General features: G+C 54.3%; 1 protein-coding gene across 1 annotated transcript in view; it reads right to left on the reverse strand.

Moving 5' to 3' along the window:
- Nucleotides 1-5,237: 5,237 nt before the first annotated feature.
- Nucleotides 5,238-23,416, reverse strand: part of SIGLEC15 (sialic acid binding Ig like lectin 15) — a 98,352-nt gene continuing 80,173 nt past the window's right edge. The window contains exon 6 of the mRNA XM_088476519.1: nucleotides 5,238-5,322. Coding sequence (XP_088332645.1) covers nucleotides 5,274-5,322 — 49 coding nt within the window. The 3' untranslated portion in view covers nucleotides 5,238-5,273. The remainder of the gene's footprint in view (nucleotides 5,323-23,416) is intronic.

The following is a 23,416-nucleotide window of genomic DNA, read 5'->3' on the forward strand; positions in this document are numbered from 1 at the left end:
CAACATTACTTCTACCTCTCAGTGTGCATCCTCATATGTAACATGTATGTGCCATGTGTGTACAGAGGCCAGGACCTAGGTAACAGCGTTATCCGCTGCGGACACCAACATTACTTCTACCTCTCTGTGTGCATCCTCATATGTAACATGTATGTGCTATGGGCCTGATTCAGAGCCGGACGCAATTTGCGGACGGTCGTTCAGAGAAAAGGGGGTGGCTATTCAAATGAACCGTTCGCTCTTTGCGGTCTGTTCACGCCTCTATGTCTGAACGAGCGAACAAAACTTGTGGTCGTTTTTTGGATAACTACGCCCCCTGGCCGCTCGCATCCTACGTCATGTCCGCTATTTATTAGATTAATCGAGTACATCGACCAGCCTATGAACTGCTCGCTATTCTTGTGGTTGGTTTTTCCTACCACAATTTTGCGAGCAGTTCTGGCTATAAAATAACCCAGTGACGTGGTCAATGACGCTGCTGTTTTAGTTATGCACACCCATAAAACGCCCGTTTTGACCTTTAAGCACGCCTCTGTTCGGATCTCCACTCCCCGTTTTCAAGCACCTTCCCCTGTTACCATCCACAAACGCCTCATTCTGTCACTCAAAATAGCAGGCATTCGCTATTTAGCGAACAAACGATTTTCGGCCACAATGACTAGTTCGCGCATGCGTATTATGATCCGTACGCATGCGCAGTTGGGCAAACATCGCTCGGAGCGAACGAGCAGCCACTTGCGTCCGGCTCTGAATCAGGCCCAATGTGTGTAGAGAGGCCAGGACCTAGGTAACCCATACGGACACCAACATAACTTTTAGGCAGAGTTTTACATCATCCTGGGAAAGTTTTTATTTTTCTTGCACATCTCACTCTACGGCTCCATTGCAGAAATGATTTTATCCAATGCTCAGAGCACAGCAGGAAATAAATCGCTTTGTTTCAGGTATTACACAGGTTTTGCTTATAATCACAGAGACAGCACAGAGACAGCAATATAGCCAAAGTTTCAGGGGATACAGACTAATAAATTAGGGGCTTTGGGAGGTGGAAACCCCCTTTAATATGAAAAGTACACATGAAGGAAACCTAATCCTACGCATAGGTGTGGTATATTTTTTAGACATTCATTATGTCGACATGAGAATGTCAACATGGCCACAATGTTGACATTGGCCACGTCAACACCGATGTTACGTTGACATTGTTGAAATGTTGACATCGTCATTTTAATGTAATTCCGATGCCGACATTCTTTCATTGTCATCATTTTGCATCATCAACTTCTGTCAACATTTCGACTTTCGAATGTCGACTTTCTGACTGCGCACCCTATGAATATGACAGCATTGCAGAATTATTTCAACGATGTCCTGTAAATGTTATATTTAAACTTCAATTGAATTAAAATGGTGATGGACTGGGAAAAGGGTGCCAACCGTGCTCCACCGCATTCTGTGTGGTTTCGCTAGTGCCATTTGTATTATAGTTTCACTGCTACAACCAGGCTCCGTTGCTGGCACCTGAAACCTATTGACCTTTGGTTGCTAAAGCTGAATCCTTCTGACCACTTACTTAGTGTTAGGAAGGGCGCTGCTGGGCTCAATGCAGGACATCCGGGGAGGGATTAAAGTGGGGTTTTAGGAGTTTAGTAATGATGTCCATCTCTATAAGGTAGGAGCTGCCACTGCTTACGCCCTCTGGGCCTGATTCAGACGTGCTCGCAAACGGGGCAATGGCCGGGCGCGTGCCCCGGAGCGAGCAAGAAATCGCTCGCTCCGGGGCTCTCAACAAAACGGGACGGCTGTCGATGTTGATTGACAGCTCGCCCCGTTTTGTAGGCGGGGTGGGGGGGTGGCTGGCCAAATGGAGGCGTTTCCAAAGGAACGCCTGCTGTTTGAGGGCGGCCCTACTGACATCACCAGTGATGTCAGTAGTTGAGCTACCTGCTCTATTAGAGCTGGAAGCTCACTGGGGCTTGCAGGAACGAGACCCTACCACAAGGGTCTCGTCGCAAGCCCGATGGTCCTGGAGTGCTTTCGGCTCTATCAGAGCCGAGAGCACTTCCACTGACATCACTTGTGATGTCAGTGGGGCCAGCCCCAGACGGTAGGCATTCCCATGGGAACGCCTCCGTCTGGGCAGCCACGCCCCCGGCACGCCCACCAAAGGGTCGTGCTGTCACTCACCATCGACAGCATGCCCCCTTTGTTACGAGACCTGGAGCGACGGCTTGCCCGTCGCTATCTGGGTCTCGCGCATGCGCATGACGGAGCCGGCTCCTTCGTGCGCATGCGCACTGGGCCAACATCGACCCGCTTCCGAGCGCTCAGCACTCGCGAGCGGGTCAGAATCAGGCCCAATGTACCTTCCCGGCCCATCATAACCCCTCCATCACTACTGGCATACAGATGAGCCATCATACACCTCGTGTTTTTGGCGGGAGGTGCATGGTGTGACTTAGACGCTCCGCCTTGTGTAACGATTTCTGTAATTCATATTTTTTCCCGAATTTTGCCTCTTATTTGCATTATAGCCGCACACATACAGTATTCGCTGGTAAGTCCTAGTACTTATTATAATTCATATTTTTGTAGCAAAGGCATTGGTGTGAAGTGTCTGATGTGTGGTGCGGGGCATGCCGCGGGTCGGACCTCTGTCTTTTTGTCTTTTTAATCTTATTACCCAGGTTAGCATAAGAGCCAGTGTCCAGGGTACCCGCGCATTGTACTTTTGGATACATGACGCAGCTAAGGCCCGTATTCAAGTCAAAGCGAAAAGCCGAGAAAAAAGTATTGCCGATTGCGACTTTTTCGCCAGGTGGAACCATCTCCGTATACAATTCCATCCGCTTTTCGCGTACGCAGAAACGCAATGTAATGTAATAGGCGAAAAAGATTCGCCTCTGAATAGCAGGAGAAAAGCAGTGCAACATTTTTATTTTGGGGTGCAAAGGTGGGGAAACCACTCAGCACCCTTGGGACAGCCCTCCCAAAGGATAACTGCATAAAAAAAAACTAAAAAAAAAGTGAGGAACACCCCCAAAAAGTACTTTGAAAATGGAGGGCGAAAAAGTGCAAAGTGGGGGTACAAACTTAAAAACTAGACAAATATACTTTTGGGGGGTCTGAAAGTATGGGGGAGGTGTTTTTTGGATTGCAGGTGCTTGCTGAAGGTGCGATTTTAAAATGTAACTTTAACGACTTTAAACCATGCTAGCACCCATTTTCATATACCTCAAATTTTCAGGAATACTTATTTTCACCCAAAAAAATAATGCTAAATGCTATTCTTCACCACTTGTGCAAAGACGCTAATTAGAGGCAATTGTACCTTAAGTACCCCTAAAAGTTTAATTAGGGCTAATCGGGCACTACTACGAGGGTTGTTCAAAAAGTAATACCTAAATGCTCACAACTCAAATTATATTATAGATACAGATTTGAAAATTTGCAGTAAAATACTTTGAAGTCTTAGTAACAGAATGACTCTACTCAAATAATTCACCATCTGCCCTCAAACATTTTCTCCACCTCTCAACCCAAGCTGTGAATCCACTTTGGAAAAATTCCAGTGGTTGGTGTTTGACACAGGAACGTATGGCGTTTTTAACAACCTCTATGTCTTCAAATGTTGACCACGGTAACAGTTTTTGAGAGGGCCAAACAGATGAAAGTCAGAAGGGGCCAAATCAGGACTGTATGGTGGATGTGGCATTATTGCCCACCCCATTCTGGCAATGGCCGCAGATGTTGCCATCGAAGTGTGAGGTCTGGCATTGTCGTGGTGTAAGATGACTTTTGACAGTGGAATTGTTGACCTTTTTTTGCGGATGGCTTCTTTCAGCTTCTTAAGAGTAATAATGTATCGATCACTGTTGATTGATTGGTTTTGTTCCAAGTAATTGATGAGAATACCTCGGCAATCCCAGAAGAATGTGGCCATGACTTTGTTTACGGATCGCAGTGATTTAAACTTTTTTGGCCTAGGTGAACTTAGGTGTTTCCATTGCTTTGATTGGGCCTTTGTTTCTGGGTCATAAAGGAATACCCAGGTCTCATCTCCTGTAATGACATTTTCCAAAAATGTCTCAGGGTTGGCTTCAAAGTTGGTCAAAAGGTCATTGCACACTTCCAACCTCTGGGCCTTATGATCCCTGGTTAATTGCTATGGAACCCATTTAGCACACACTTTACCATATCCCAAATCATTGGTTAGTGTTATACAGTGCCATGGCTACATTCCAGTTCATCACTGAGATCTCTGATGGTCACACAATGGTCTTTCTGAATCATGGCATCGACTTTGTGCCGGTTCTCTGCTGTCACTGCAGTTGATGGTCTGCCATCACGAGGTTTGTCGCACATGGGCGATTCTCCCAATTGAAAACGCTTCATCCACCTTCTCACATTGCTATAGTCAATTGTACGCTCACCATACACTTTTTTCTGTCTTCTGTGGATTTCTGTAGCACTGCAGCCTTCTTTTTCCAGAAATTCAATGACGGCTCTTTGTTTCATCTTGGATTCCATGGTATTTCTTAGACTACCTAAACAAAACTACATATATAGTTAGCAGACATATTAAACTACAAACTGACAAAGTTTCAAATAAATGTTGCATATTATTTCAGAGTTATGAGCATTTAGGCATTACTTTTTGAACAACCCTCATACATTGATCCCCTATGTTTCTGCATGTGTTTGGGGAGTTCAGGCTGATTTCCCCGATTCTGACACCATTTTTCGCCTGTTCTGACTTCGCGTGTTTCCGTTTTCGCGTCTTTTGGAATTGAATAGGGCGAATCGTGGGTACGCGCACGATAAGTTTCCGCGGCTAAAATGCGTGATGCAGGCGAAAATACCAGCAGGTGGAACTTTATCGCGTACGCAAAATTAATTGAATACGGCCCTATGTCGCAAAAGTCCATAGTGCGTCAAGCGTGGATATTTGGCGTCATTTGAGGATAGGTGTAAGAGGAGACATCTGTACTATGCAAAATAGGACAATTGTAAACAAAATATATACAATAGACTACAATGTGTTATGAATTAGTTTAAAGCACATGTGTAATAATAATGTCATTCAGCCCAGATTACTAATAATTGCAGAACACGGTATAAAACAGTCATATTGGAAACCATACATTCCATATGTTAAAAATAAGAAAGCTCTAGAGTGCAGTGTATAATATATTATCCCTGCTACACATCTGCTAACATGGGAGCCCAGAGGACGACGCTCTCCAGTGATTAGTCATGCCGCCACGCTGACGTCAGCGAGCTCTCTGCGTGTAATTTTCATACGTAGAGTCCTGTGCGCACCTGTGAGATGTGAGACAGGTATCAGTAACGGCTCTCACATATTACATAAGTCGCCATCTACGGAGGTCTCTATGGGTCACTACGGGTGCACGGCTTGTAGCATGTTATTACTGCGCCACTGTACACCCGGATTAATAGAATTAGGGATGGGATGCAGAGTGTAAATCGTTACCCGCACAGAGTGCATGGAACTTAGGGCCTGATTCAGACCCGGAAGCTATATGCGGATGGTCGTTAAAAAAAAGGGGCTGGCTATTTAAATTTTGCGCTCGCTCATTGCGGTTTGTTGACGCCTCTATGTCTGAGCGAGCGAAAAATGCGCTCGCTATTTTGTAAAGACGCCCCTTTGCCGTTCGCATCACACGTCATCTCCGATATCGCAGTGCTTGTGGTAGGTTTTTCCTACCGCAATCACTGCGAGCAGTTCAGGCTAGAAGACAACCAAATTACGTGGTCGATGATGCTCCTTTACTAATTATGCACTCCCATTAAACGCCCTTTTGACCGTTAGGCACGCCTGCGTTCAGATCTCCACTCCCCCGTTTTCAAGCACCTTCCCCTGTTACCACCCACAAACGGTACATTCTGTCACTCAAATTAGCAGCCCCTCGCTGTTTTGCGAGCGCTCGATTTCTGAATGCAATGACTGGTTTGCGCATGCGCATTACGACCCATACGCATGCGCAGTTGTGCGAACATCGCTCAGAGTGAATGAGCGGCCGCTTACGAGCGGCTCTGAATCAGGCCCTTAGGACCTGATTCAGACCCGCTCGCTAGGGGCAGCCAGCCGATTATTTGCATTCAGCGCATGCGTACGCATCTCAGTGCGCATGCGCGAACCAGTGCGAGCGATCAGAAAACGTTCACTCGCTGCGCATAGACTGCCCTGCTGAATGAGTGACAGGAGATGCCGTTCGTGGGTGGTGACAGGGGCTGGCCCCTAGAAACGGGGGAGTGGAGGTGCAAATGCAAGTGTGTCTGAGCGTCTTAACGCCGTTTCAAAGGCGTGCATAATTAAAAGGCAGCGTCATAGTACACGTCACTTGGAAGTATTCACTCGCAGTGCTTGCAGAAGGGTATGGTCAAACACAAGTGCTGCGATCGCATCCAATGTAACTCGATGTTACTAATGGTTGCATACACTTCCTGGATATGACGTGCGCAAGTGGGCGTCTTAAGACAGGCTGGTGGGCATCTGCATACACAATGCGATCGCACGCTAAGACATAGTGGGCGTGCTAATGCCTTGTTGTGTGATCTCCTGCCTTGCCGAATATGCATACGCATCTAGCGAGCGGGTCTGAATCAGGTCCTTAGTGCAGATTTTCAGCCCCTATCTGTACACTTGGTTTGCAGTTGCACCCATGGGCATAACTACCATAGATGGAATGGGTGCAGCTGGTATGGGGCCAGAGCTGAAGGCACCCAACTTCCTTGTCAAAGTTACATGTGTTATACACATTTTTAACCATAGGTAGTACATAGGGGCCCTTACAAACTTTTGTTAATGGGCCTTCAGCTACCTACTTACGCCCCTGGCTGCACCGCCCCCTATCTGTACGCTTGGTTTGCAGCTGTAACGCCCCCTATCTGTATTCTTGGTTTGCAGCTGTACTGCCCCCTATCTGTACGCTTGGTTTGCACCTGTACTGCCCCTATCTGTACGCTTGGTTTGCACCTGTACCGCCCCCTATCTGTACGCTTGGTTTGCACCTGTACCGCCCCCTAATTTGTGCGCTTGGTTTGCACCTGCACCGCCCCCTATCTGTACACTTGATTTGCACCTGTACCGCCCCCTATTTGTACGCTTGGTTTGCACCTGTACCGCCCACTATCTGTACGCTTGGTTTGCACCTGTACCACCCCCTATCTGTACGCTTGGTTTGCAGCTGTACCGCCCCCTATCTGTACGCTTGGTTTGCACCTGTACCGCCCCCTATCTGTACGCTTGGTTTGCACATGTACCGCCCCCTATCTGTACGCTTGGTTTGCAGCTGTACCGCACCCTATCTGTGCGCTTGGTTTCCAGCAGTACCGCCCCCTATCTGTGCGCTTGGTTTGCAGTTGTACCGCCCCCTATCTGTATGCTTGGTTTGCAGTTGTACTGCCCCCTATCTGTGCGCTTGGTTTGCAGCTGTACCGCCCCCTATCTGTGCGCTTGGTTTGCAGCTGTACCGCCTCCTATCTGTGCGCTTGGTTTGCAGCAGTACCGCCCCCTATCTGTACGGTTGGTTTGCAGCTGCACCGCCCCCTATCTGTGCACCGCCCCCTATCTGTATGCTTGGTTTGCAGCTGCACCGCCCCCTATCTGTACGCTTGGTTTGCAGCTGCACCGCCCCCTATCTGTGCACCGCCCCCTATCTGTGCACCGCCCCCTATCTGTATGCTTGGTTTGCAGCTGCACCGCCCCCTATCTGTACGCTTGGTTTGCACCTGTACCGCCCCCTATCTGTACGCTTGGTTTGCAGCTGCACCGCCCCCTATCTGTACGCTTGGTTTTCAGTTGTACCGCCCCCTATCTGTGCGCTTGGTTTGCAGCTGTACCGCCCCCTATCTGTACGCTTGGTTTGCAGCTGTACCGCCCCCTATCTGTGCGCTTGATTTGCAGCTGTACCGCCCCCTTTCTGTGCGCTTGGTTTGCAGCAGTACCGCCCACTATCTTTACGCTTGGTTTGCAGCTGCACCGCCCCCTATCTGTGCGCTTGGTTTGCAGCTGCACCGCCCCCTATCTGTGTGCTTGGTTTGCAGCTGCACCGGCCCCTATCTGTGCACTTGGTTTGCAGCTGCACCGCCCCCTATCTGTGCGCTTGGTTTGCAGCTGCACCGCCCCCTATCTGTGCGCTTGGTTTGCAGCTGTACCGCCCCCTATCTGTACGCTTGGTTTGCACCTGTACCGCCCCTATCTGTACGCTTGGTTTGCACATGTACCGCCCCTATCTGTACGCTTGGTTTGCAGCTGTACCGCACCCTATCTGTTCGCTTGGTTTGCAGCAGTACCGCCCCCTATCTGTGCGCTTGGTTTGCAGTTGTACCGCCCCCTATCTGTATGCTTGGTTTGCAGTTGTACCGCCCCCTATCTGTGCGCTTGGTTTGCAGCTGTACCGCCCCCTATCTGTGCGCTTGGTTTGCAGCTGTACCGTCTCCTATCTGTGCGCTTGGTTTGCAGCAGTACCGCCCCCTATCTGTACGGTTGGTTTGCAGCTGCACCGCCACCTATCTGTGCACCGCCCCCTATCTGTATGCTTGGTTTGCAGCTGCACCGCCCCCTATCTGTACGCTTGGTTTGCAGCTGCACCGCCCCCTATCTGTGCACCGCCCCCTATCTGTGCACCGCCCCCTATCTGTGCGCTTGGTTTTCAGTTGTACCGCCCCCTATCTGTGCGCTTGGTTTGCAGCTGTACCGCCCCCTATCTGTACGCTTGGTTTGCAGCTGTACTGCCCCCTATCTGTGCGCTTGATTTGCAGCTGTACCGCCCCCTATCTGTGCGCTTGGTTTGCAGCAGTACCGCCCCCTATCTGTACGCTTGGTTTGCAGCTGCACCGCCCCCTATCTGTGTGCTTGGTTTGCAGCTGCACCGCCCCCTATCTGTGTGCTTGGTTTGCAGCTGCACCGCCCCCTATCTGTGTGCTTGGTTTGCAGCTGCACCGCCCCCTATCTGTGCACTTGGTTTGCAGCTGCACCGCCCCCTATCGGTGCGCTTGGTTTGCAGCTGCACCGCCCCCTATCTGTGCGCTTGGTTTGCAGCTGTACCGCCCCCTATCTGTACGCTTGGTTTGCACCTGTACCGCCCCCTATCTGTACGCTTGGTTTGCACATGTACCGCCCCCTATCTGTACGCTTGGTTTGCAGCTGTACCGCACCCTATCTGTGCGCTTGGTTTGCAGCAGTACCGCCCCCTATCTGTGCGCTTGGTTTGCAGTTGTACTGCTCTCTATCTGTATGCTTGGTTTGCAGTTGTACCGCCCCCTATCTGTGCGTTTGGTTTGTAGCTGTACCGCCCCCTATCTGTGCGCTTGGTTTGCAGCTGTACCGCCCCCTATCTGTGCGCTTGGTTTGCAGCTGTACCGCCTCCTATCTGTGCGCTTGGTTTGCAGCAGTACCGCCCCCTATCTGTACGGTTGGTTTGCAGCGGCACCGCCCCCTATCTGTGCACCGCCCCCTATCTGTATGCTTGGTTTGCAGCTGCACCGCCCCCTATCTGTACGCTTGGTTTGCAGCTGCACCGCCCCCTATCTGTGCACCGCCCCCTATCTGTGCACCGCCCCCTATCTGTACGCTTGGTTTGCAGCTGCACCGCCCCCTATCTGTACGCTTGGTTTGCACCTGTACCGCCCCCTATCTGTACGCTTGGTTTGCAGCTGCACCGCCCCCTATCTGTACGCTTGGTTTGCAGCTGCACCGCCCCCTATCTGTGCGCTTGGTTTTCAGTTGTACCGCCCCCTATCTGTACACTTGGTTTGCAGTTGCACCCATGGGCATAACTACCATAGATGGAATGGGTGCAGCTGGTATGGGGCCAGAGCTGAAGGCACCCAACTTCCTTGTCAAAGTTACATGTGTTATACACATTTTTAACCATAGGTAGTACATAGGGGCACTTACAAACTTTTGTTAATGGGCCTTCAGCTACCTACTTACGCCCCTGGCTGCACCGCCCCCTATCTGTACGCTTGGTTTGCAGCTGTAACGCCCCCTATCTGTATTCTTGGTTTGCAGCTGTACTGCCCCCTATCTGTACGCTTGGTTTGCACCTGTACTGCCCCTATCTGTACGCTTGGTTTGCACCTGTACCGCCCCCTATCTGTACGCTTGGTTTGCACCTGTACCGCCCCCTAATTTGTGCGCTTGGTTTGCACCTGCACCGCCCCCTATCTGTACGCTTGATTTGCACCTGTACCGCCCCCTATTTGTACGCTTGGTTTGCACCTGTACCGCCCACTATCTGTACGCTTGGTTTGCACCTGTACCACCCCCTATCTGTACGCTTGGTTTGCAGCTGTACCGCCCCCTATCTGTACGCTTGGTTTGCACCTGTACCGCCCCCTATCTGTACGCTTGGTTTGCAGCTGTACCGCCCCCTATCTGTACGCTTGGTTTGCACCTGTACCGCCCCCTATCTGTACGCTTGGTTTGCACATGTACCGCCCCCTATCTGTACGCTTGGTTTGCAGCTGTACCGCACCCTATCTGTGCGCTTGGTTTCCAGCAGTACCGCCCCCTATCTGTGCGCTTGGTTTGCAGTTGTACCGCCCCCTATCTGTATGCTTGGTTTGCAGTTGTACTGCCCCCTATCTGTGCGCTTGGTTTGCAGCTGTACCGCCCCCTATCTGTGCGCTTGGTTTGCAGCTGTACCGCCTCCTATCTGTGCGCTTGGTTTGCAGCAGTACCGCCCCCTATCTGTACGGTTGGTTTGCAGCTGCACCGCCCCCTATCTGTGCACCGCCCCCTATCTGTATGCTTGGTTTGCAGCTGCACCGCCCCCTATCTGTACGCTTGGTTTGCAGCTGCACCGCCCCCTATCTGTGCACCGCCCCCTATCTGTGCACCGCCCCCTATCTGTATGCTTGGTTTGCAGCTGCACCGCCCCCTATCTGTACGCTTGGTTTGCACCTGTACCGCCCCCTATCTGTACGCTTGGTTTGCAGCTGCACCGCCCCCTATCTGTACGCTTGGTTTTCAGTTGTACCGCCCCCTATCTGTGCGCTTGGTTTGCAGCTGTACCGCCCCTATCTGTACGCTTGGTTTGCAGCTGTACCGCCCCCTATCTGTGCGCTTGATTTGCAGCTGTACCGCCCCCTATCTGTGCGCTTGGTTTGCAGCAGTACCGCCCCCTATCTTTACGCTTGGTTTGCAGCTGCACCGCCCCCTATCTGTGCGCTTGGTTTGCAGCTGCACCGCCCCCTATCTGTGCGCTTGGTTTGCAGCTGCACCGCCCCCTATCTGTGTGCTTGGTTTGCAGCTGCACCGCCCCCTATCTGTGCACTTGGTTTGCAGCTGCACCGCCCCCTATCTGTGCGCTTGGTTTGCAGCTGCACCGCCCCCTATCTGTGCGCTTGGTTTGCAGCTGTACCGCCCCCTATCTGTACGCTTGGTTTGCACCTGTACCGCCCCTATCTGTACGCTTGGTTTGCACATGTACCGCCCCCTATCTGTACGCTTGGTTTGCAGCTGTACCGCACCCTATCTGTTCGCTTGGTTTGCAGCAGTACCGCCCCCTATCTGTGCGCTTGGTTTGCAGTTGTACCGCCCCCTATCTGTAGGCTTGGTTTGCAGTTGTACCGCCCCCTATCTGTGCGCTTGGTTTGCAGCTGTACCGCCCCCTATCTGTGCGCTTGGTTTGCAGCTGTACCGTCTCCTATCTGTGCGCTTGGTTTGCAGCAGTACCGCCCCCTATCTGTACGGTTGGTTTGCAGCTGCACCGCCACCTATCTGTGCACCGCCCCCTATCTGTATGCTTGGTTTGCAGCTGCACCGCCCCCTATCTGTACGCTTGGTTTGCACCTGTACCGCCCCCTAATTTGTGCGCTTGGTTTGCACCTGCACCGCCCCCTATCTGTACGCTTGATTTGCACCTGTACCGCCCCCTATTTGTACGCTTGGTTTGCACCTGTACCGCCCACTATCTGTACGCTTGGTTTGCACCTGTACCACCCCCTATCTGTACGCTTGGTTTGCAGCTGTACCGCCCCCTATCTGTACGCTTGGTTTGCACCTGTACCGCCCCCTATCTTTACGCTTGGTTTGCACATGTACCGCCCCCTATCTGTACGCTTGGTTTGCAGCTGTACCACACCCTATCTGTGCGCTTGGTTTCCAGCAGTACCGCCCCCTATCTGTGCGCTTGGTTTGCAGTTGTACCGCCCCCTATCTGTATGCTTGGTTTGCAGTTGTACTGCCCCCTATCTGTGCGCTTGGTTTGCAGCTGTACCGCCCCCTATCTGTGCGCTTGGTTTGCAGCTGTACCGCCTCCTATCTGTGCGCTTGGTTTGCAGCAGTACCGCCCCCTATCTGTACGGTTGGTTTGCAGCTGCACCGCCCCCTATCTGTGCACCGCCCCCTATCTGTATGCTTGGTTTGCAGCTGCACCGCCCCCTATCTGTACGCTTGGTTTGCAGCTGCACCGCCCCCTATCTGTGCACCGCCCCCTATCTGTGCACCGCCCCCTATCTGTATGCTTGGTTTGCAGCTGCACCGACCCCTATCTGTACGCTTGGTTTGCACCTGTACCGCCCCCTATCTGTACGCTTGGTTTGCAGCTGCACCGCCCCCTATCTGTACGCTTGGTTTTCAGTTGTACCGCCCCCTATCTGTGCGCTTGGTTTGCAGCTGTACCGCCCCCTATCTGTACGCTTGGTTTGCAGCTGTACCGCCCCCTATCTGTGCGCTTGATTTGCAGCTGTACCGCCCCCTTTCTGTGCGCTTGGTTTGCAGCAGTACCGCCCACTATCTTTACGCTTGGTTTGCAGCTGCACCGCCCCCTATCTGTGCGCTTGGTTTGCAGCTGCACCGCCCCCTATCTGTGTGCTTGGTTTGCAGCTGCACCGCCCCCTATCTGTGCACTTGGTTTGCAGCTGCAACGCCCCCTATCTGTGCGCTTGGTTTGCAGCTGCACCGCCCCCTATCTGTGCGCTTGGTTTGCAGCTGTACCGCCCCCTATCTGTACGCTTGGTTTGCACCTGTACCGCCCCTATCTGTACGCTTGGTTTGCACATGTACCGCCCCCTATCTGTACGCTTGGTTTGCAGCTGTACCGCACCCTATCTGTTCGCTTGGTTTGCAGCAGTACCGCCCCCTATCTGTGCGCTTGGTTTGCAGTTGTACCGCCCCCTATCTGTATGCTTGGTTTGCAGTTGTACCGCCCCCTATCTGTGCGCTTGGTTTGCAGCTGTACCGCCCCCTATCTGTGCGCTTGGTTTGCAGCTGTACCGTCTCCTATCTGTGCGCTTGGTTTGCAGCAGTACCGCCCCCTATCTGTACGGTTGGTTTGCAGCTGCACCGCCACCTATCTGTGCACCGCCCCCTATCTGTATGCTTGGTTTGCAGCTGCACCACCCCCTATCTGTACGCTTGGTTTGCAGCTGCACCGCCCCCTATCTGTGCACCGCCCCCTATCTGTGCACCGCCCCCTATCTGTGCGCTTGGTTTTCAGTTGTACCGCCCCCTATCTGTGCGCTTGGTTTGCAGCTGTACCGCCCCCTATCTGTACGCTTGGTTTGCAGCTGTACTGCCCCTATCTGTGCGCTTGATTTGCAGCTGTACCGCCCCCTATCTGTGCACTTGGTTTGCAGCAGTACCGCCCCCTATCTGTACTCTTGGTTTGCAGCTGCACCGCCCCCTATCTGTGCGCTTGGTTTGCAGCTGCACCGCCCCCTATCTGTGTGCTTGGTTTGCAGCTGCACCGCCCCCTATCTGTGCACTTGGTTTGCAGCTGCACCGCCCCCTATCTGTGCACTTGGTTTGCAGCTGCACCGCCCCCTATCTGTGCGCTTGGTTTGCAGCTGCACCGCCCCCTATCTGTGCGCTTGGTTTGCAGCTGTACCGCCCCCTATCTGTACGCTTGGTTTGCACCTGTACCGCCCCCTATCTGTACGCTTGGTTTGCACATGTACCGCCCCCTATCTGTACGCTTGGTTTGCAGCTGTACCGCACCCTATCTGTGCGCTTGGTTTGCAGCAGTACCGCCCCCTATCTGTGCGCTTGGTTTGCAGTTGTACTGCCCTCTATCTGTATGCTTGGTTTGCAGTTATACCGCCCCCTATCTGTGCGTTTGGTTTGTAGCTGTACCGCCCCCTATCTGTGCGCTTGGTTTGCAGCTGTACCGCCCCCTATCTGTGCGCTTGGTTTGCAGCTGTACCGCCTCCTATCTGTGCGCTTGGTTTGCAGCAGTACCGCCCCCTATCTGTACGGTTGGTTTGCAGCGGCACCGCCCCCTATCTGTGCACCGCCCCCTATCTGTATGCTTGGTTTGCAGCTGCACCGCCCCCTATCTGTACGCTTGGTTTGCAGCTGCACCGCCCCCTATCTGTGCACCGCCCCCTATCTGTGCACCGCCCCCTATCTGTACGCTTGGTTTGCAGCTGCACCGCCCCCTATCTGTACGCTTGGTTTGCACCTGTACCGCCCCCTATCTGTACGCTTGGTTTGCAGCTGCACCGCCCCCTATCTGTGCGCTTGGTTTTCAGTTGTACCGCCCCCTATCTGTACACTTGGTTTGCAGTTGCACCCATGGGCATAACTACCATAGATGGAATGGGTGCAGCTGGTATGGGGCCAGAGCTGAAGGCACCCAACTTCCTTGTCAAAGTTACATGTGTTATACACATCTTTAACCATAGGTAGTACATAGGGGCCCTTACAAACTTTTGTTAATGGGCCTTCAGCTACCTACTTACGCCCCTGGCTGCACCGCCCCCTATCTGTACGCTTGGTTTGCAGCTGTAACGCCCCCTATCTGTATTCTTGGTTTGCAGCTGTACTGCCCCCTATCTGTACGCTTGGTTTGCACCTGTACTGCCCCTATCTGTACGCTTGGTTTGCACCTGTACCGCCCCCTATCTGTACGCTTGGTTTGCACCTGTACCGCCCCCTAATTTGTGCGCTTGGTTTGCACCTGCACCGCCCCCTATCTGTACGCTTGATTTGCACCTGTACCGCCCCCTATTTGTACGCTTGGTTTGCACCTGTACCGCCCACTATCTGTACGCTTGGTTTGCACCTGTACCACCCCCTATCTGTACGCTTGGTTTGCAGCTGTACCGCCCCCTATCTGTACGCTTGGTTTGCACCTGTACCGCCCCCTATCTGTACGCTTGGTTTGCACATGTACCGCCCCCTATCTGTACGCTTGGTTTGCAGCTGTACCGCACCCTATCTGTGCGCTTGGTTTCTAGCAGTACCGCCCCCTATCTGTGAGCTTGGTTTGCAGTTGTACCGCCCCCTATCTGTATGCTTGGTTTGCAGTTGTACTGCCCCCTATCTGTGCGCTTGGTTTGCAGCTGTACCGCCCCCTATCTGTGCGCTTGGTTTGCAGCTGTACCGCCTCCTATCTGTGCGCTTGGTTTGCAGCAGTACCGCCCCCTATCTGTACGGTTGGTTTGCAGCTGCACCGCCCCCTATCTGTGCACCGCCCCCTATCTGTATGCTTGCTTTGCAGCTGCACCGCCCCCTATCTGTACGCTTGGTTTGCAGCTGCACCGCCCCCTATCTGTGCACCGCCCCCTATCTGTGCACCGCCCCCTATCTGTATGCTTGGTTTGCAGCTGCACCGCCCCCTATCTGTACGCTTGGTTTGCACCTGTACCGCCCCCTATCTGTACGCTTGGTTTGCAGCTGCACCGCCCCCTATCTGTACGCTTGGTTTTCAGTTGTACCGCCCCCTATCTGTGCGCTTGGTTTGCAGCTGTACCGCCCCCTATCTGTACGCTTGGTTTGCAGCTGTACCGCCCCCTATCTGTGCGCTTGATTTGCAGCTGTACCGCCCCCTATCTGTGCGCTTGGTTTGCAGCAGTACCGCCCCCTATCTTTACGCTTGGTTTGCAGCTGCACCGCCCCCTATCTGTGCGCTTGGTTTGCAGCTGCACCGCCCCCTATCTGTGCGCTTGGTTTGCAGCTCCACCGCCCCCTATCTGTGTGCTTGGTTTGCAGCTGCACCGCCCCCTATCTGTGCACTTGGTTTGCAGCTGCACCGCCCCCTATCTGTGCGCTTGGTTTGCAGCTGCACCGCCCCCTATCTGTGCGCTTGGTTTGCAGCTGTACCGCCCCCTATCTGTACGCTTGGTTTGCACCTGTACCGCCCCTATCTGTACGCTTGGTTTGCACATGTACCGCCCCCTATCTGTACGCTTGGTTTGCAGCTGTACCGCACCCTATCTGTTCGCTTGGTTTGCAGCAGTACCGCCCCCTATCTGTGCGCTTGGTTTGCAGTTGTACCGCCCGCTATCTGTATGCTTGGTTTGCAGTTGTACCGCCCCCTATCTGTGCGCTTGGTTTGCAGCTGTACCGCCCCCTATCTGTGCGCTTGGTTTGCAGCTGTACCGTCTCCTATCTGTGCGCTTGGTTTGCAGCAGTACCGCCCCCTATCTGTACGGTTGGTTTGCAGCTGCACCGCCACCTATCTGTGCACCGCCCCCTATCTGTATGCTTGGTTTGCAGCTGCACCGCCCACTATCTGTACGCTTGGTTTGCAGCTGCACCGCCCCCTATCTGTGCACCGCCCCCTATCTGTGCACCGCCCCCTATCTGTGCGCTTGGTTTTCAGTTGTACCGCCCCCTATCTGTGCGCTTGGTTTGTAGCTGTACCGCCCCCTATCTGTACGCTTGGTTTGCAGCTGTACCGCCCCCTATCTGTGCGCTTGATTTGCAGCTGTACCGCCCTCTATCTGTGCGCTTGGTTTGCAGCAGTACGGCCCCCTATCTGTACGCTTGGTTTGCAGCTGCACCGCCCCCTATCTGTGCGCTTGGTTTGCAGCTGCACCGCCCCCTATCTGTGTGCTTGGTTTGCAGCTGCACCGCCCCCTATCTGTGTGCTTGGTTTGCAGCTGCACCGCCCCCTATCTGTGCACTTGGTTTGCAGCTGCACCGCCCCCTATCGGTGCGCTTGGTTTGCAGCTGCACCGCCCCCTATCTGTGCGCTTGGTTTGCAGCTGTACCGCCCCCTATCTGTACGCTTGGTTTGCACCTGTACCGCCCCCTATCTGTACGCTTGGTTTGCACATGTACCGCCCCCTATCTGTACGCTTGGTTTGCAGCTGTACCGCACCCTATCTGTGCGCTTGGTTTGCAGCAGTACCGCCCCCTATCTGTGCGCTTGGTTTGCAGTTGTACTGCCCTCTATCTGTATGCTTGGTTTGCAGTTGTACCGCCCCCTATCTGTGCGTTTGGTTTGTAGCTGTACCGCCCCCTATCTGTGCGCTTGGTTTGCAGCTGTACCGCCCCCTATCTGTGCGCTTGGTTTGCAGCTGTACCGCCTCCTATCTGTGCGCTTGGTTTGCAGCAGTACCGCCCCCTATCTGTACGGTTGGTTTGCAGCGGCACCGCCCCCTATCTGTGCACCGCCCCCTATCTGTATGCTTGCTTTGCAGCTGCACCGCCCCCTATCTGTACGCTTGGTTTGCAGCTGCACCGCCCCCTATCTGTGCACCGCCCCCTATCTGTGCACCGCCCCCTATCTGTACGCTTGGTTTGCAGCTGCACCGCCCCCTATCTGTACGCTTGGTTTGCACCTGTACCGCCCTCTATCTGTGCGCTTGGTTTGCAGTTGTACCGCCCCCTATCTGTATGCTTGGTTTGCAGCTGTACCGCCCCCTATCTGTGTGCTTGGTTTGCAGCAGTACCGCCCCCTATCTGTGCGCTTGGTTTGCAGCAGTACCGCCCCCTATCTGTGTGCTTGGTTTGCAGCTGCACCGCCCCCTATCTGTGCGCTTGGTTTGCAGCTGCACCGCCCCCTATCTGTGCGCTTGGTTTGCAGCTGCACCGCCCCCTATCTGTGCGCTTGGTTTGCAGCTGCACCGCCCCCTATCTGTGCGCTTGGTTTGCAGCTGCACCGCCCCCTATCTGTGCGCTTGGTTTGCAGCTGCACCGCCCCCTATCTGTGCGCTTGGTTTGCAGCTGTACCGCCCCCTATCTGTGCGCTTGATTTGCAGCTGTACCGCCCCCTATCTGTGCGTTTGGTTTGCAGCAGTACCGCCCCCTATCTGTGCGCTTGGTTTGCAGCTGCACCGCCCCCTATCTGTGCGCTTGGTTTGCAGCTGCACCGCCCCCTATCTGTGCGCTTGGTTTGCAGCTGCACCGCCCCCTATCTGTGCGCTTGGTTTGCAGCTGCACCGCTCCCTATCTGTGCGCTTGGTTTGCAGATGTACCGCCCCCTATCTGTACGCTTGGTTGGCACCTGTACCGCCCCCTATCTGTACGCTTGGTTTGCACATGTACCGCCCCCTATCTGTACGCTTGGTTTGCAGCTGTACCGCACCCTATCTGTGCGCTTGGTTTGCAGCAGTACCGCCCCCTATCTGTGCGCTTGGTTTGCAGTTGTACCGCCCACTATCTGTATGCTTGGTTTGCAGTTGTACCGCCCCCTATCTGTGTGCTTGGTTTGCAGCTGTACCGCCCCCTATCTGTGCGCTTGGTTTGCAGCTGTACCGCCTCCTATCTGTGCGCTTGGTTTGCAGCAGTACCGCCCCCTATCTGTACGGTTGGTTTGCAGCTGCACCGCCCCCTATCTGTGCACCGCCCCCTATCTGTATGCTTGGTTTGCAGCTGCACCGCCCCCTATCTGTACGCTTGGTTTGCAGCTGCACCGCCCCCTATCTGTGCACCGCCCCCTATCTGTGCACCGCCCCCTATCTGTACGCTTGGTTTGCAGCTGCACCGCCCCCTATCTGTACGCTTGGTTTGCACCTGTACGCTTGGTTTGCAGCTGCACCGCCCCCTATCTGTACGCTTGGTTTGCAGCTGCACCGCCCCCTATCTGTGCGCTTGGTTTTCAGTTGTACCGCCCCCTATCTGTGCGCTTGGTTTGCAGCTGTACCGCCCCCTATCTGTACGCTTGGTTTGCAGCTGTACCACCCCCTATCTGTGCGCTTGATTTGCAGCTGTACCGCCCCCTATCTGTGCGCTTGGTTTGCAGCAGTACCGCCCCCTATCTGTACGCTTGGTTTGCAGCTGCACCGCCCCCTATCTGTTCGCTTGGTTTGCAGCTGCACCGCCCCCTATCTGTGCACTTGGTTTGCAGCTGCACCGCCCCCTATCTGTGCGCTTGGTTTGCAGCTGCAGCGCCCCCTATCTGTGCGCTTGGTTTGCAGCTGCACCGCCCCCTATCTGTGCGCTTGGTTTGCAGTTGTACCGCCCCCTATCTGTACGCTTGGTTTGCAGCTGTACCGCCCCCTATCTGTGCGCTTGGTTTGCAGTTGTACCGCCCCCTATCTGTGCGCTTGGTTTGCAGTTGTACCGCCCCTTATCTGTGCACTTGGTTTGCAGTTGTACCGCCCCCTATCTGTACGCTTGGTTTGCAGCTGTACCGCTCCCTATCTGTATGCTTGGTTTGAAGCTGTACCGCCCCCTATCTGTGCGCTTGGTTTGCAGCTGTACCGCCCCCTATCTGTGCACTTGGTTTGTAGTTGTACCGCCCCCTATCTGTACGCTTGGTTTGCAGCTGTACCGCTCCCTATCTGTATGCTTGGTTTGCAGCTGTACCGCCCCCTATCTGTGCGCTTGGTTTGCAGCTGTACCGCCTCCTATCTGTGCGCTTGGTTTGCAGAAGTTCCGCCCCCTATCTGTACGCTTGGATTGCAGCTGCACCGCCCCCTATCTATGCACCGCCCCCTATCTGTGCGCTTGGTTTGCAGCTCCACCGCCCCCTATCTGTACGCTTGGTTTGCAGCTGCACCACCCCTTATCTGTGCACTGCCCCCTATCTGTACGCTTGTTTTGCAGCTGCGCCGCCCCCTATCTGTACGCTTGGTGTGCACCTGTACCGCCCCCTATCTGTACGCTTGGTTTGCAGCTGCACCGCCCCCTATCTGTACGCTTGGTTTGCCGCTGTACCGCCCCCTATCTGTGCGCTTGGTTTGCAGTTGTACCGCCCTCTATCTGTGCGCTTGGTTTGCAGCTGTACCGCCCCCTATCTGTACGCTTGGTTTGCAGCTGTACCGCCCCCTATCTGTACGCTTGGTTTGCAGTTGTACCGCCCTCTATCTGTGCGCTTGGTTTGCAGCTGTACCGCCCCCTATCTGTACGCTTGCTTTGCAGTTGCACCGCCCCCTATCTGTACGCTTGCTTTGCAGTTGCACCGCCCCCTATCTGTGCGCTTGGTTTGCAGCTGTACCGCCCCCTATCCGTACGGTTGGTTTGCAGCTGTACCGCCCCCTATCTGTACGGTTGGTTTGCAGCTGCACCGCCCCCTATCTGTGCACTTGATTTGCAGCTGCACCGCCCCCTATCTGTGCGCTTGGCTTGCAGCTGCAGCGCCCCCTATTTGTGCACCGCCCCCTATCTGTACGCTTGGTTTGCAGCTGCACCGCCCCCTATCTGTACGCTTGGTTTGCAGCTGCACCGCCCCCTATCTCTGCACCGCCCCCTATCTGTACGCTTGGTTTGCACCTGTACCGCCCCCTATCTGTACGCTTGGTTTGCAGCTGCACCGCCCCCTATCTGTACGCTTGGTTTGCAGCTGCATCGCCCCCTATCTGTACGCTTGGTTTGCCGCTGTACCGCCCCTTATCTGTGCGCTTGGTTTGCAGTTGTACCGCCCTCTATCTGTGCGCTTGGTTTGCAGCTGTACCGCCCCCTATCTGTACGCTTGGTTTGCAGCTGTACCGCCCCCTATCTGTACGCTTGGTTTGCAGTTGTACCGCCCCCTATCTGTGCGCTTGGTTTGCAGCTGTACCGCCCCCTATCTGTACGCTTGCTTTGCAGTTGCACCGCCCCCTATCTGTACGCTTGCTTTGCCGTCGCACCGCCCCCTATCTGTGCGCTTGGTTTGCAGCTGTACCGCCCCCTATCTGTACGGTTGGTTTGCAGCTGTACCGCCCCCTATCTGTACGGTTGGTTTGCAGCAGTACCTTCCCCTATCTGTACGCTTGGTTTGCACCTGTACCGCCCTCTATCTGTGCGCTTGGTTTGCAGTTGTACCGCCCCCTATCTGTATGCTTGGTTTGCAGCTGTACCGCCCCCTATCTGTGTGCTTGGTTTGCAGCAGTACCGCCTCCTATCTGTGCGCTTGGTTTGCAGTTGTACCGTCCCCTATCTGTGCGCTTGGTTAGCAGTTGTACCGTCCCCTATCTGTGCGCTTGGTTTGCAGCTGTACCGTCCCCTATCTGTGCACTTGGTTTGCAGCTGTACCGCCCCCTATCTGTGCGCTTGGTTTGCAGCTGCACCGCCCCCTATCTGTACGCTTGGTTTGCAGTTGTACCGCCCCCTATCTGTGCGCTTGGTTTGCAACTGTACCGCCCCCTATCTGTGCGCTTGGTTTGCAGCTGTACCGCCCCCTATCTGTACGCTTGGTTTGCAGCTGTACCGCCCCCTATCTGTACGCTTGGTTTGCAGCTGTACCGCCCCCTATCTGTACGCTTGGTTTGCAGCTGTACCGCCCCCTATCTGTGCGCTTGGTTTGCAGCTGTACCGTCCCCTATCTGTGCGCTTGGTTTGCAGCTGTACCGCCCCCTATCTGTGCGCTTGGTTTGCAGCAGTACCGCCCCCTATCTGTGCGCTTGGTTTGCAGCAGTACCGCCCCCTATCTGTGCGCTTGGTTTGCAGCAGTACCGCCCCCTATCTGTGCGCTTGGTTTGCAGCTGTACCGCCCCCTATCTGTGCGCTTGGTTTGCAGCTGCACCGCCCCCTATCTGTACGCTTGGTTTGCAGCTGTACCGCCCCCTATCTGTGCACTTGGTTTGAAGCTGTACCGCCCCCTATCTGTGTGCTTGGTTTGCAGCTGTACCGCCCCCTATCTGTATGCTTGGTTTGCAGCTGTACCGCCCCCTATCTGTGCGCTTGGTTTGCAGCAGTACGGCCCCCTATCTGTACGCTTGGTTTGCAGCTGCACCGCCCCCTATCTGTACGTTTGGTTTGCCGCTGTACCGCCCCCTATCTGTGCGCTTGGTTTGCAGTTGTACCGCCCTCTATCTGTGCGCTTGGTTTGCAGCTGTACCGCCCCCTATCTGTACGCTTGGTTTGCAGCTGTACCGCCCCCTATCTGTACGCTTGGTTTGCAGTTGTACCGCCCCCTATCTGTGCGCTTGCTTTGCAGGTGTACCGCCCCCTATCTGTACGCTTGCTTTGCAGTTGCACCGCCCCCTATCTGTACGCTAGCTTTGCAGTTGCACCGCCCCCTATCTTTGCACTTGGTTTGCAGCTGTACCGCCCCCTATCTGTACGGTTGGTTTGCAGCAGTACCGCCCCCTATCTGTACGCTTGGTTTGCAGTTGCACCTTCCCCTATCTGTACGCTTGGTTTGCACCTGTACCGCCCTCTATCTGTGCGCTTGGTTTGCAGTTGTACCGCCCCCTATCTGTATGCTTGGTTTGCAGCTGTACCGCCCCCTATCTGTGTGCTTGGTTTGCAGCAGTACCGCCCCCTATCTGTACGCTTGGTTTGCAGCTGTACCGCCCCCTATCTGTACGCTTGGTTTGCAGCTGTACCGCCCCCTATCTGTGCGCTTTGTTTGCAGTTGTACCGTCCCCTATGTGTGCGCTTGGTTTGCAGCTGTACCGCCCCCTATCTGTGCGCTTGGTTTGCTGCAGTACCGCCCCCTATCTGTGCACTTGGTTTGCAGCTGTACCGCCCCCTATCTGTGCTCTTGGTTTGCAGCTGCACCGCCCCATATCTGTGCGCTTGGTTTGCAGCTGTACCGCCCCCTATCTGTACGCTTGGTTTGCAGCTGTTCCGCCCCCTATCTGTGCGCTTGGTTTGCAGCAGTACCGTCCCCTATCTGTGCGCTTAGTTTGCAGCTGCACCGCCCCTTATCTGTGCGCTTGGTTTGCAGCAGTACTGCCCCCTATCTGTGCGCTTGGTTTGCAGCAGTACCGCCCCCTATCTGTACGCTTGGTTTGCACCTGTACCGCCCCCTATCTGTATGCTTGGTTTGCAGCTGTACCGCCTCCTATCTGTGCACTTGGTTTGCAGCTGTACCGCCCCCTATCTGTGCGCTTGGTTTGCAGCTGTACCGCCCCCTATCTGTATGCTTGGTTTGCAGCTGTACCGCCCCCTATCTGTACGCTTGGTTTGCAGTTGTACCGTCCCCTATCTGTGCGCTTGGTTTGCAGCTGTACCGCCCTCTATCTGTGCGCTTGGTTTGCAGCAGTACCGCCCCCTATCTGTACGCTTGGTTTGCAGTTGTACCGTCCCCTATCTGTGCGATTGGTTTGCAACTGTACCGCCCCCTATCTGTGCGCTTGGTTTGCAGCTGTACCGCCCCCTATCTGTACGCTTGGTTTGCAGCTGTACCGCCCCCTATCTGTGCGCTTGGTTTGCAGCTGTACCGTCCCCTATCTGTGCGCTTGGTTTGCAGCAGTACCGCCCCCTATCTGTGCGCTTGGTTTGCAGCAGTACCGCCCCCTATCTGTGCGCTTGGTTTGCAGCAGTACCGCCCCCTATCTGTGC

Source organism: Taudactylus pleione, unplaced genomic scaffold (genome assembly GCF_031769625.1).
Source record: "Taudactylus pleione unplaced genomic scaffold, aTauple2 ptg000189l, whole genome shotgun sequence".
NCBI lineage: Eukaryota > Metazoa > Chordata > Amphibia > Anura > Myobatrachidae > Taudactylus > Taudactylus pleione.